At 40.9% G+C, this 14,780-nt stretch overlaps 1 protein-coding gene across 1 annotated transcript in view; it reads left to right on the top strand.

Moving 5' to 3' along the window:
- The window catches only part of PMFBP1 (polyamine modulated factor 1 binding protein 1), a 54,487-nt gene that overhangs the window by 27,553 nt on the left and 12,154 nt on the right, over window positions 1-14,780 (top strand). The window contains exons 5-11 of the mRNA XM_006860322.1: window positions 842-1,012; window positions 2,032-2,142; window positions 3,878-4,004; window positions 4,114-4,271; window positions 9,354-9,573; window positions 11,778-11,967; window positions 12,088-12,241. Coding sequence (XP_006860384.1) covers window positions 842-1,012; window positions 2,032-2,142; window positions 3,878-4,004; window positions 4,114-4,271; window positions 9,354-9,573; window positions 11,778-11,967; window positions 12,088-12,241 — 1,131 coding nt within the window. The remainder of the gene's footprint in view (window positions 1-841; window positions 1,013-2,031; window positions 2,143-3,877; window positions 4,005-4,113; window positions 4,272-9,353; window positions 9,574-11,777; window positions 11,968-12,087; window positions 12,242-14,780) is intronic.

Genomic DNA, 14,780 nt, shown 5'->3' with positions numbered 1-14,780 from the left:
CCAATACCAGTCCATTTCAGCTCACTAATGCCTAAGATACTGATGTTTATGCGTTCCATTTCATTTTTGACAATTTCTAATTTTCCTAGATTTATACTAACATGGATACATCCCTAAAATATCCTGTTAAGTGGAAACAAATCAAGTTTTATACTTTAAAAAGACAATTTAATATTATTATTTTACGTATTCTACAGATACATTTTAATGGATGTAAAAGTACAGGTGAAATTCTAGACGGATATGCACAAATCATTTTCTTTGGGCAACAGAACAGGATCTGCAATTAGAGGTGGTAGTTAAAAAGAAATTTAGACTTATCTGTAATGTTATCATTTTTTATAGAGCTAAGATATACATGTACTATTTGTGTCAATTGAAATTTTTAAAGTAAAATATATCTGCAAGTAATAGTATGGAAAACATCTAAAACGCACTGTCAAGTGAAAACACAATGTGGAAAGTAGTGTGCAGAAAACTTTGATTTGCACAGGAACAAAAGTGGTGGTAAAATATACATATATCCTCAGATATGCATAAAACATCCTTAGAAGGATTCCCACAACACTGGTAACATGGACTGTCTTGAAGAAGGGGACCAGAGTCAGGATGGAGGAAAATAACTTTTGTGAACTGCTTTATGAACTTGTAAGGGCTATTTGAACTTTTCATCGTATGTATGCATGCACTAGTTTAAAAAAAAAAATTTTTTTTTTAAGGGAATATGAGTGTGAATTTACTTTTAGAATATATAGGCCTGGAGATTTTCCATGCTCAAGGTATCCTGACGTTAGGTCACAAATTCTGAGCAAAGTCAATTTCTTCTTTTTCAACATCCCAGGAGACAGAGGACAAGGGTGATCACCCAAAGGTGCATGTGTATTCTGCTCCCTGCATAATTCAAGACCACCAGGACACTGTGAAAAGACTGTCAGCAGTCTGGCAAAAGGTGTCTGAACAGGATGACCTAATCCAGGAACTTCGAAATAAGCTGGCCTGCAGTAATGCTTTGGTGAGTGCTGTTTTCTAGAGCATTTTTCGGAGACTCAAAATAAGTTATGAGGAAAGGAAGGAGGTCAAAAAGAGTCACTGGAAACAACCTCTTCCAAGATTCCTCAAATGTCTCATTATATACCTTATTTTCTAAAACTCTCATCATCATATGAAAGTTTGTACTAAATTATCAGTAATTCCCTGAATGAAATAGAGAACAAAGAATAAATGGAGAGAAGATTTTTCACATTTCCACTTCTTATTTTAGATACTTTGATTTTGTGTTGAATTATTTTCAAGCAAACCACAAAAATTTCATGTGTATTTTTCATTTTCAAAAAAAATTACACACCCATGAACTCCATAAGAAGCTTCCTTCTTTAACTCTTCATTAAAGAATGAATTTTATGAATTTTGAATACTGTTCTTTGATAGTTAGATCCATCTTTTCATCATAGTCTACCAAGCACCTACTTCTGCATCAAAAACTAGACCACACAGAGCTCAGGACAGATTCTAAAATATGGCCACTGACCACACTAGGCAAAGTATTGTAATACCTTATTAAACCTTGATATAAAATTGAGAATATAATTCTTTCTCTCCACCAATCCCACAGGAAGTGTGTGATAAATTATATAATGCTATGGCTAACTTTTCAGTCTTGGTGTAGCGCTATAGGATAAGCAAGGTCGGTTTGAATCTCAAGGTCAGTGGTTCAAACTCACCAGTCACTCCTCGGAAACCCTATACAGGGTTGCTATGAGTCGGAACCGACTTGACAACTTTGAAGTCCTGGTGTGGCTCTATAGGATAAGCATTGACCTGCTAACCATAAGGTTAGTGGTTCAAACTCACCAGCTGCTTCTTGGAAACCCTCTGCAGGGTCACTGTGAATCAGAATCAACTCGGCAGCACTTAACAATACCAACAACAACAAAATTTAATCTTTAAAGAGGAATGTCCTGCAGAAACAGTCATAGTAGTAAGCCTATTACCTTTGATAATTCAGCATAATCGACCTGTGTTTCTTTTCAGGTTTTGGAGCGTGAAGAGTCTTTAATAAAATTACAGGCAGACTTTGTTTCCTATAAAGCCACCCACAGACATCCTCCTTGCTCTTCAGGAGACTGTGAAGACATTAAAAAGGTATCCAACTTTTACTTATTTGTGCCTAATGGATTTGATTTAGGGGTTTCCTACTCATCGTTTGTGTGACTTTGAGTGACACTGCCACATTATATGCCATGCATAATATATGCTAAGTCCTGAAGAGAAGGAGCGCTGGTGGTATAGGAGCAAAGCACTCAGCTCCTAACTGAAAGGCCCACAGTTTGAACTCATTAGCCACTTCATGGGAGAAAGAGATGAAGCAGTCTGCTTTCATAAAATGTGACCACATTGGGAACCCTGTGGGGCAGTTCACCTCTGTCCTCTCAGGTCACTATGAATCAGAAGCCACTGAATGGCAGTGGGTTTGTCTCTTGATTTTTAAATCCTGACCAGTGTATCTGGCAATGTAAATGTTAGTTAGAACTGAATGTTAGAAGTACATGTAGCTCTTAACCCACTTCCACCAGCTATGTGCTGGATCCAAAAGGCCCATCAGCTCCTAGTTTCTACCTGGAGGTAAAAAGTAGCAAATTGGTGAAAGAGTAGATAATTTAATTTCTAATCTCCTTCTTTTTTATTTTTGAAAACTCTGTGCTTGCAAAATTCAAAGTAGTCTTAAATATAATTCTAATCCTGAATAAGCACTTAGACAATGTAAACAAATGGCAACATTTGACAAATCAATAGTCCGAGCCTCAAATCTAAGTCGGGTTCCACTCTAGGTGAGGCTTTATCTTAAGTAAGCTATGCCTAGAACTTGAGATCCAAAGCAAAGCCAACCACACAAGGTCCTGCTGTGGATGGATAAATGATGGCAGGCCTGTATGCTCTGAGATGGCCAAACGGAGGTGGGAGAAGAACCAAACAAGACAGGGAAGCTGCCTCAGTGGGGGAGAGGACTTACTGGTCTCAGAAAGTTTGGATGAATGAGGGATTAGTACTGGACTTTCTGGTTCCTCCTCGGATCTCAGTCAATATTTATTTTAAAGGTCAGCTCCACATCCCAACTTAACAGCAAGATCTAATAGCACTCTGTTTTTACAGGATACACCTTCACCAGTCTTTTATATTTGCTATCCAAAGCCTTGTTACCTGAATGTTCTATTAGAGATGGGACTATCCATGTCACAGTTCCCTCCTGCAGTCCTCTCCCCGCCTCAATTCGCACAGCATAGCCTGAGATTCCCTACAGGGCTCTCATCTGGGTCTAAGGTGACTGCTCCGTACTTCTCCAGCTGTCACCTTCTGTCTTCATGCTGCGGCCGACCCTCCCTTGCTTCAGCTCTGAAATTATGACAATAATCCTCTCCAGTGTCCCCTGTTGCCCAGGCAACTAATTGCTCCTCCTTCTCCGTATGTTTCTACCTTCTCTTGGTTAAAGCCAACTCCCCATTCCTTCAAGATGGAATCAGAGTTCTTGCAAAGGGATTATAATCCTTTATGTGATCTGATTGCCAACTACCTCATTATCTTATCTCCTGCTACTCTACTACGGAAGAGAAAGCGTGGAGATCCGCTTTCACTAATATGGCAGCCAAGAAAACCCAGTGGAGCTGGTCTCTTCTGTAACACCTGGGGTCACCATGAGCCTGAGCTGACTCTATAGCAGCTAACAACAGCAGCAGTCATTCCCCAGTCCTCACTTCCCAGCCCCTGGCAACCACTAAACTACTTTCTTTCTCCATGGATTTGCCTTTTTTGGATCATGGGCATTTTACAAAGCATCCTTCCCCCATGGCCTCATCCTGCCTTGCTCTCTGTCATCTGCCAGATACTGAAGTTCCTGCAGGAGCAGAAAGACAGCCAGTGTTTGCACGTGGAGGAGTACCAGAACCTCGTGAAGGACCTGAAGATGGAGCTAGATGTGGTGTCAGAACAGAAGAAGAACATCATGAAGGGTAAGTCACAGGCTGCTGGGTTACACATGGGGAACCAGAAGGAAGCTGAGTCCTCCTCTGAGCTACAAGGAGCCAGAGGAGGGCAGCGTGCCATCTCATCCCATTGTAGACATGATGAAGCTAGAGCTGGAACTGCACACGCTACGGGAGGAGACATCTTCTCAGATAGAGAGGAAGGATAAGGATATCTGCCATCTGCAACGGCGACTGCAGGAGACGGAGTGGCGCTTCTGTGAGATCCAAACGTTTGCTTCGGAGAAAGACAGGGTAAGGCAGTCTGGTGGAAGCCCCAGAGGCAGGAATGACATGCTAAGTGGAGAGCCACTCTACAGACTCCAGCCCAGCGATTACTTTGGGGGAATCAACAAACACATGCTCATGAGATGTGGCTCTCAGGCCAGAAACAACCCTGAGTCCTCCTGTGGTATATTTCACAGCATAGAATGAATTTGTGTTACTAGCCAGGGACCATAATAGAAATGCTGACTGTGTACAAAACAGGTTCTTCCCCAGCCCAACAAGGTACTGAAAAAGTTTGAGGAAACTTGCAAAGAAATTCAATGCACTTTTACTTGCATTGCTCCCTTAGCACATTTTTTTGTTTTTACAACAGTGGCAGGAACTTCTCTAAAACAGCGTAATTATTTCTTAGCCTTCCTAAGACTTTCAAGTGAATTTTAATTGTTTTAATGACAAATATCCTATGACTGTGCAAATCGGGTAGTTTGGGAGTACTGTTGGGACTCTAGCTTTTGTCCAATAGTGTTAACTTTTAGGAGGAACCCCTGGTTGGTGCAAACAATTAACAAGCTCAGCTGCTGATCACTCAGAGGCTCCTTGGAAAGAGGCCAGGTGACTTACTTTGTTAACAAGTAGCCACTGAAAAGCCCATGGAGTGAGCACAGTTCTACTCTGATGTGATACACATGGGGTTATTATGAGTCAGAAGAGATTCAACAGGGTTACGGATACCCTAGAAGATCTGTATATCCTAACATAAATCAAGTTTCCAAAACAGCTCTGAACTTTTATCAGAGCTATTCAAAATCTAACTGACTGACTAGCTAGTCATTGAAACCTTCTACTTCAGGGTATGAAGGAGGTCCACTAGTGCTGGTGTGGCGCTGTAGGATATTCACTGGACCGCAAAGCTGGTTTGAACCACAAGGTGGGTGGTTGAAACTCCCCAGCTGCTCCTCAGAAATGCTAAACAGGGTTTCTATGAGCTGGAACTGACTCCATAGCACTTAACAACAGCAACCAGTCAAAACAGGCCTTTTGGAGATGATGATAAGAAACCAACAGACTGGATAAACAAATAGAAGTCAGTTGTATTCACTCAGCAATATTTTTTGAGCCTCTATGATGTGCCACAGTCCTGCTGTTGTGCTGTGGGTTAATGCACCAGACTGCAAAGCCAGCCGTTTGAACTGCAAGGTTGGCGGTTCAAGCTCACCAGCTGCTCCTTGGAAACCCTATGCAGGGTCGCTATGGGTCGGTGGAGACAGACAAAAAACAAGTCAACAAAATTAATATATAATGTCAAGTACTAATTAGGTGCCAACGAGTCGGTTCCATCTCATAGCCACCCTATGCACGACAGAACAAAACACTTCCCGGTCCTGCACGATCCTCACAACTGTTGTTACACTTGAGCTCATTGCTGTTACCACTATGCCAGTCCATCTTGTAGGGGGTCGCCCCCTTTTTCGCTAACCCTGCACTTTGCCAAGTCTGATGTCCTTCTCCAGGGACTGGTCCCTCCTGATAACATGACCGAATTATGACAGACAAAGTCTCACCATTCTAGCTTCTAAGGAGCACTCAGACTGTACTTAGACCAACACAGACCTGCTTTGTTCTGTTTTTTACTGGCAGTCCATGGTATCTTCAATATTCTTTTCCAAAACCACATTGTCCAACTTTTACATATATATATCAGGCTATTGGAAATACTATTTGGATCAGGCACACTTTAGCCCTCAAACTGATATCTTTGCTCTTGATATCTTGGCTGCTGCTTCCATGAATGTTGATTGTGGCTCCAACCAAAATGAAGTCTTTGACAACTTCAGTCTTTTCTCCACTTATCATGATGTTATTTATTGGTCCAGTTGTGAGGATTTTTGTTTTCTTTACACTGAGGTGTAATCCATACTGAAGCATGTAGTCTTTGATCTTCATCCGTAAGTATTATAAGTCCTCTTTGCTAACAGCAAGCAAGGTTGTATCATCTGCATATCTCAGGTTGTTATGAGTCATCCTCCAATCCTGATGCCACATTCTTTTTCATATAATCCAACTTCTTGGATTATTTGCTTAGTATACAAATGCGAATGAGGAAATAATTCAACGCTGACAAACACACACCTTTCCTGACTTTAAACCATTCAGCATTCCCTTGTTCTGCTGGAACAACTACCTTAGTCTATGTACAGGTTCCTCGTGAACACAACTAAATGTTCTGAGATACCCATTCTTTGCAATGCTATCTATAACTTGTCATGATCCACACAGTCGAAAGTCTTTGCAGAGTCAATAAAGCACAAGTAAACATTCAGTCAAAATACATCTGACATCAGCAATGATGTCCCTCATTCCATGTCCTCTTTTGATTCCAGCTTGAATTTCTGGCAGTTCTCTGTCATTGTACTGTTGCAGTCATTTTATAATTATCTTCAGAAAAATTTTACTTCCATGTGATATTAATGATATTGTTTGATGATTTCCAATTTCCATTGGGTCACCTCTCTTTGGAATGGGCACAGATATGGATCTCTTCCAATCACTTGGCCAGGTTGCTGTCTTCCAAATTTCTTGACATAGATGAGTGCTATATCTAGTGCTATATCTAGTGCTATATCTAGTGCTATATCAGTTTGTTGAAAGATTTCCATTTATATTCTGTCAAATCCTGAAACCTTGTTTTTCACCAATGCCTTCAATATAGCTTGAATTTCTTCCTTCAATACCATCAGTTCTTGATCATATACTGCCTCTTGAAATGGCTGAGCATCAACCATTTCTTTTTGGTACAGCGATTCTGTGTATACCTTCTATCTTTTGACAATGTCTGCATCATTCAGTATTTTTGTCCATAGAATCCTTCAATATTGCAAGTCGAGGCTTGATTTTTGTCTTCAATACTTTCAGCTTGAGGAATGCTGAACATATTCTTCCCTTTTGGTTTTCTCACTCCAAGCATTTGCACATTTCATTGTAATACTTGACTTTATCTTCTTAAGCTGCACTTGAACATTTTCTGTTCAGCTTTTTGACCTTGTTTCTACTATTTGCTTTAGCATCTCTACCCTGTAGAGCAAGTTTCACAGTCTGTTCTGATATCCATTTTGGTCTTTCCTTTCTTTTCTGACTTTTTAATAACCTTTTGCTTTCTTACTGTATGATGTTCTTGATATCTTCCCACAGCATTTCTGGTCTTCAGTCATTAGTGTCTAATGCATCAAATCTATTCTTCAGATGGTTTCTAATTTAGGTGGGATATGTTCAAGGTCATATTTGGCTCTCTTGGACTTGTTTTAATTTTCTTCAGCTTTAGTTTGAACTTGCATATGAGCAACTGATAGTCTGTTCCACAGTCAGCCCCTGCTCTTGTTTTGGCTTTTTCACCATGTAGTCAGTTTGATTTCTGTGTATTCCATCTGGTGAGGCTCATGTGTATAGTCACCTTTTATGATGTTTAAAAATGTATTTGTTATAAATCAGTCATTGTTATTGTTGTTAAGTGCTGTCAAGTTGGATCTGACTCCTAGCAACCTTGTATGGGGTTTCCAAGGAACAGCTGGTGAGTTTGAACTGCTGATCTTGTGGTTCAAACTACCTTGCAGTCCGGTGCTTTATCCTACAATGCCACACCATGCAATCTCCAGCAGCATTTCTATCACCAAGCCCATATTTTCCAACTACTGACCCTTCTTCTTTGTTTCCAACTTTCACATTCCAATCACCAGTAATTATCAATACATTTTGATTGCATATTTGATCAGTTTCAGACTGAAGAAGCTGGTAGAATTGTTCAAATTCATCATCACTGACTTTAGTGGTTGGTGCATAAATTTTAAGAATAATGGTATTAGCTGGTCTTTTTTGTATATGTATGAATATTATCATGTCATAAAATACACTGTATTTCAAGATAGATGTAGAAATGTTGTTTTTGACCATGAATATGATGCCATTGCTCTTCAATTTGTTGTCTCCAGCATAGTGAACCATATGATTATCTGACTCAAAATGGCAAATACCAGTCTATTTCAACTCACTAATGCCTAGAATATCAATGTTTTTGCATTCCATTATTTTTTTGACTACTTCCAATTTTCCTAGATTCATACTTTCTACAGTTCATGTTCCAATTATTAATGATGTTTGCAGCTGTTTCTCCTCATTTTGAGTTGTGTACCATCAGCAAATGAAAGTCCCAAAAACTATTCCATTTGCTTCATCACAATCACCTCTACTTTGAGGAGACCACTCTTTCCCAGTTATATTGAGTGGCTTCCAACCTGAGGGGCTCACCTTCTGGCACTATATCTGATCATAGTCTCATGCTATTCCTGTTTTCATCTTCTGGCACTATATCTGACAATGTTCCACTACTATTCAAAAAGGTTTTCAATGGCTAAACCTTCAGAAGTACTCTTCCTCTCCTTCTTCCTATTGTCTTAGTCTGGAAGCTCTGCTGAAACCTCTTCACCATGGATGACCCTGTTGAGTATGACAAACAGACAGAGGAGAGTGGTGGTCATGCACTAATAAATCCCTATAGAGAAATGAATGAAGTAGGTAGTTTGGTGGCTTTTTTATGGAGTGATTAGGGGAAACGTCTTAGGTAAGGTAATATTTGGCCATAAGTTTTGTAGGTTTTAATGAAGTAAGTGAGTCACCGAGGCAGTATTCAGGCAAAGGGAATAGCAAGTGCAAGCTTTACGTCCTAAACCTATTTAGCGTGTTCCAGGAGGCCAGCATGGCTGATTTGGGAGGAGAGTGGGTGGCAGGAGGTGAGGTCAGACAGGTATCCAAGGACCACATTATAAGCATCCTGGGAGGTTGTTGTCAACCTTTGGCCTTGTTCTGCATGAGATGGTAGCCATTGGAGGGTTCTGAGCAGAGGAGTGAGAAGACCTAACTTGTACTTCTAAAGAACCGTTTGGTTGCTCTGTGGGAAAAGCCAGGAAGGAAGCAGAGGTGGAGGTAGGGAGCACAGTTAGAAGGCTCTGGCCATGACCAAGAGAAAGATGAAGGTAGCTTGGACAATATTTGCTTGTCTCTAGCTGACTTCACCATGCTAGTTCAGCATTATCAGCATTAATACTTTACTCCTCTCAGGTCCTCCGGGAGAAAGAGGACACGCTACACAAGCTAGAGAAGGAACTAGCACAGGCTTTGGATGCCCTTAAAAACAAGGAGATGAAGGTTGAGAAGCAGCAACAAATGGTAACAGAACACAAATTAGATGCCAATCAGGACAACTGTGAGGCCCTGCGTGCTGATATCCAGAAGCTGAAGAGTAGCCTTGAAGAGGCCAAACAGCAGAAGAAGCAAGCTGGTGAGGCACCCAGCAAGCAGCTGTCCCACCATGCTTCTGACTCATTGCGTCAAATTTCCACTTCCTCCCTTTCCCAATTTCTCATACTCCAAAACCTTCTCTGGTCTCAGTTTACATCTACCAGAACTTCATTCACCCCCAACTGCACTTCCTCTCTGAAGCCCTCCACCCCATGAAGCAAGCACTGTGTTTGGGAAATTGAACTGCTGGATTTACACACAGACACCCAGAAAGAACGGGGCTCTGCCCTTTGCTGTTTTCATTCACTACACTGCTGCATGACACAAGTTGCCCTTACCTTCCCCGACTTCACATTTCCTCTCTCTCCTTTTTGCCTCTGAGCACATTCTCTCCAGAGTTTGCACTGTGGTTTGTGTCTGCGCCCCTCTGCTAAAACTGCTTCCTCAGAGGTCACCAATATCATCGTACCTTGGATATGGGAATTCTTTGGGGAGTGATACAAATGTTCTGAAATTAGATAGGGGTGATGATTGCTCAACTTTGTAAGCATATTGAGAAACACTGAACTGTATATTTTAAAAGGGTAAATTTTGGGGTATGTGAATGATATCCCAGTTTAAAAGAAAAGAGTCAAAACCTGACTTTTTCTTTGCTCTCCTTTAACTCCACCTGAGTTTCTGACAGTGATGGCCACCTACACCTCAACATTTGTTTCTTTGCTTTGGAGACAGAGCAGATCCCTTTTCTTCCACGTTGTTGTTGTTAAGTGCCGTCGAGTCGGTTTCGACCCATAGCGACCCTGTACAGGGTTTCCGAGGGTGTAAATCTTTACGGGAGTAGAAAGCCTCATCTTTCTCCCGTGGAGCAGCTGGTAGTTTTGAACCACTGACCTTAAGGTTCACAGCCTGATTCATAACCACTACGCTACCAGAGCTCATTATTGTCTCTTCCCTGCCCCTGCTCTAACATAGTTGTCATCCCTTAGGACCCTTCCTTCTTTCCTCTGTCCTCCCATCTTGGTGAACTCCCTCCATGGAGCTACATCCTCTGCAGATGACCCCAACAACCTAGGGACTCCATCCTAACTTCACACCTGTGGTCGGGCTTATCTTTAAGGAATTGCTCCATCTGGGCAATCTCTCTAATTCAACATTTCCACATGGAGCCTACTAGCTTTCCCTCTAAAAAAGGAAGGGAAAAAAAATCCTTCATTCTACTTCCAAAATGTGTCATTATTTCCAAAGTAACACCATCCTTCTTGTGATATCCCCAACTAGAAAACTTGATGGATGAAGTAGAGAGAAAACGGACGTTTAGAGTAGAAACTATAGCAAGGAGTATGGGATATGGGATCACATCAAGTGTAGAGGAGCAACATGTTGGAGTGCTTTCCCCTCATACCCACTGGAGACACAGATGTAGGCTAAAAGGACAGTGCAAGAAGCCTTTCTCCATTCTGATCCATTCCAGTTTCCTTAAGCACTCTTTCCTAATGTCAGGTCCCTTCTCTCTAACCCACTAAGTCAAGTCTCAACATTTCTTCCAGACTTTCAAAGCCCTCTCTAATTTACTCAACTCTAATTTCCCACCTCTCTTCCTCACTTTCCAACTAAACTAGTCTCCTCCCATAGATCTTCCCCACTCCCTCTACCACATGTTCATTCTTAACAATGCCCCCACCTGGAATTCCCTTCCTCCTACCTCAAAGGCTCAGCTCAGCTTCCATTTTTCCATGAGCCCACCTGCAACTCCTCTGGCACACATTGATCATTCTTCTTGAATGTTCAGTCATGTGAAGTGAATAATACCATGTTCTCTACATCTGCTCACTTCAGTAATGGCTCAGGGGGCTTCAAAAAATTCATGAAAAAGACAGAATGAGAAAATAATGGAATTTTCCATGAATTTTGTGAAGCCCCCTTGTACAAAGGTCAGGACTAGTCATTGAGGACATAATGAGACACATAAGAGACACTGAACAATTTCTGCCAGTTTGTTTAATTTTGGTCAAGGAGGAGGCCATGATTGAGGGTGGGAGGTAGTTGAAGAGAGAGAATTTCATAGTATTCCTTGGGAGTGATACTGAAGTGGAGAAAAATGAGGATAGACTGGTCATTGAAATAGGTATGGGAATGAAAGAAGAGACTTTGGAAACTGTCTTACTTGAGAGTCTGATCTAGGAGAGCGTCCCACAAGCTCCCTTCTCATATGTATATATCCTGGTTTACTTCCTGTCTCTGTAGCTCAGCAAGCAGTCCAATATAAAGAACAGGCTTTTCAGGCTGAGAGCAAGCTGGAGGATTCCCAGAGGAAACTTCAAAGCTACATTGTCCTGGACAGGCAGAAGGAAGTTACCATCCAAGAACTACGGAAAGACCTGCAGACACAGCAGAAGGAGTTTTTGAAGGCAAAAGAGCAACTAGCATCTAGCAGGTGCCACTGGCTCATACCTAGAAGTTCCTAGGAGTGGGATAAGATTCCCCATATGGTCATTTCCACTGTCCCCCAACACAGGCAATAATGTCCATCCTTCCGGATTGTCATTTGTTTCAGTAAACAAATAGATGAGCTGACATCAGAACTTTCTGAGGTCAAGAGGATGCTTGAAATTTCAAACAAGGAGAAGAATCAACTTCAGAAGACAGTAGATGAGCTGGAAATGAATCTGAACAACAACCTAGAGCTTATGAAGCAGATTCAGCACCAGGTATGAAGGGCACATAGGTAGCCAGTCCAAACATGACCTCTACCTCACATTAAAATGTACTGGGCTTTTTCAGCATAATGTCACCACCACTGCAAACAAATTGTCTAGAACTTAGGTCAGCATGTCATAACAACGATATCCAAGGTCTAAGCTTGTTATTATTATTGGTAGGTACCATTGTTGTTGTTGTTAAATGCCATCGAGTCGAGTCAACTCCGACCCATAGCAACCTTGTATAGGGTTTCCAAGGAGCAGCTGGTGAGCTTGAACCACCAACCTTGCAGTTCAAACGGCTTTGCAGTCTAACGCATTAGCCCACAGCGCCACACCAGGACTCCAGATGCCATTGAGTTCTTCCAATTCATAGCAACCCTGTGCACAACAGAACAAAAGACGTCTTGATCCTATGCCTGCTCACAGTCTTTGTTAAGCCTGATCCCATTGCTGCTCACACTGTTCCAGTCCATCTCTTTGGTAGGCTTCCTCATTTCTCACTGACCTTCCACTTTACCTAGCATGATGTCCTTCTCCAGGGACTGGTCCCTCCTGATAATGTGTCTGAAATAAGAGAGAAGAATTTTCACCATCCTGACTTCTACGGAGCATTCTGGCTGTCCTTCTTCCAACACAGATCTGTTTGTTCTTGTGGCAGTCCATGGTACTTTTAATATTATTCTCCAACAACATAGCTCAAAAGCATCAATTCTTCTATGGTCTTCCTTATTTAGTGTCCAACTTTCACATGCATATGAAGCTACTGAAAATACCATGGCTCGGGTCAGGCGTATCTTAGTCCTCAAACTAACATCTTTACTCTTGAACACTTTAAAGAGGTCTTGTATCACAGATTTGTGTAATGAAATATGTCATTTGATTTCTTGGCTGCTGTTTCCATGAATGTTGATAGTGGAGCCAAGCCAAATGAAGTCTTTGACAACTTCAGTCTTTTCTCCATTTATCATGATGTTATTTATTGGTCAAGTGGTAAGGATTTTTGTTTTCTTTACATTGAGATGTAATCCATACTAAAAATTGTGGTCTTTGATCTTCATAAGTAAGTATTTTAAATCCTTTTCACTTACAGCAAGCAAAGTAATATCATCTGCACATCACAGGTTTTTAATGAGTTTTCCTTTAATCCTGATGCCATGTTCTTCTTCATATAATCCAACTTCTTAGATCATTTTCTCAGCATGCAGATTGAATAAGTAGGGTAAAAGAATACCACCCTGGCATACACCTTTCTCTAATTTTAAGTCATGGAGTGTTCTGTTGTTCTGTTTGAATGATTGCTTCTTGGTCTATGTACAGGTTCCTTATAAGCACAATTCAGTGCTCCAGAATACTCATTCTCCACAATGTTGTCGATAACTTGTCATGATCCATACAGTCAAAAGTCTCTATAAAGTCAATTTAACAGGTAAACATCTTTCTGGTATTCTCTGCTTTCAGCCAAGATCCATCTGATGTCAGCACTGATATCCTAAATTCCACATCCATTTCTGAATCCAGCTTGAACCTCTGGCATTTCCCTGTCAATGTACTGTTACAGACGTTTTTGAAGTATCTTTATAAAAATTTTGCTTGCATGTAGTATTAATGATATTGTCCAGTGATTTCCACATTCTTTTGGGTCATCTCTCTTTCGAATGGGCACAAATATGGATCTCTTCCAATCAGTTGGCCAGGCAGCTGTCTTTCACATTTCTTGGCAGAGATGAGTGATTGCCTCCAGGATGCATCAATTTGTTGGAAGATTTCAATTTATATCCCTTTGCCAGTTCCTTCAGTGTACCTTAGACTTCTTCCTTCAATACCATTGGTTCTTGATCATATTCTATCTGTTGAAGTGGTTGATCATCAACCATTTCTTTTTTTTTTTTTTTTAAGTTTTTATTGTGAATTGAGTGATAATTTACATGGGAAACATCGATTTTACACATCATTTCATCGCAATGATTACAATCTCCTCTGTGCATCATCATTCAACAGTATTTGGTCCCATTCCCTCTGGGGTTTTTTTTTGTTTTACAACCATTTCTTTTTGATACAGTGACTCTGTGTAGTCATTCCTTTCACCTTCTTTTGATGTATACTGTATCATTCAATATTTTTTCCACAGAATCCTGAATTTTTTTTTCTTCAGTTCTCTCAGCTTTAGAAATGATGAGCATGTTCTTCCATTTTGGTTTTCTAACTCCAGGTCTTTGCATATATCATTATGATATTTGACTATGTCTTCTTGAGCTGCTCTTTGAAATTTTCTGTTCAGCTCTTTTACTTCCTCATTTCTTGCATTTGCTTTACCATCTCTACACTGAAGAGCAAGTTCCATTGTCTCTTCTGACATCCATTTTGATATTTTCTTTTTTTCCGGACATTTTTATGACCTTTTTTTTTCTTGTTGTTGTTGTTGTCAGGTGCCATCGAGTCGGAACCGACTCACAGTGAACGAAACAATGTCCAATCCTGGGCCAACCTCACTACCGCCGCCACACTTGATGCCGTCAATGATGTCACCTGGCTGATCCATCTTGTT

This window comes from Chrysochloris asiatica, unplaced genomic scaffold (genome assembly GCF_000296735.1).
Source record: "Chrysochloris asiatica unplaced genomic scaffold, ChrAsi1.0 scaffold00037, whole genome shotgun sequence".
NCBI lineage: Eukaryota > Metazoa > Chordata > Mammalia > Afrosoricida > Chrysochloridae > Chrysochloris > Chrysochloris asiatica.
This window is presented reverse-complemented; position numbering and strand designations above follow the sequence as displayed.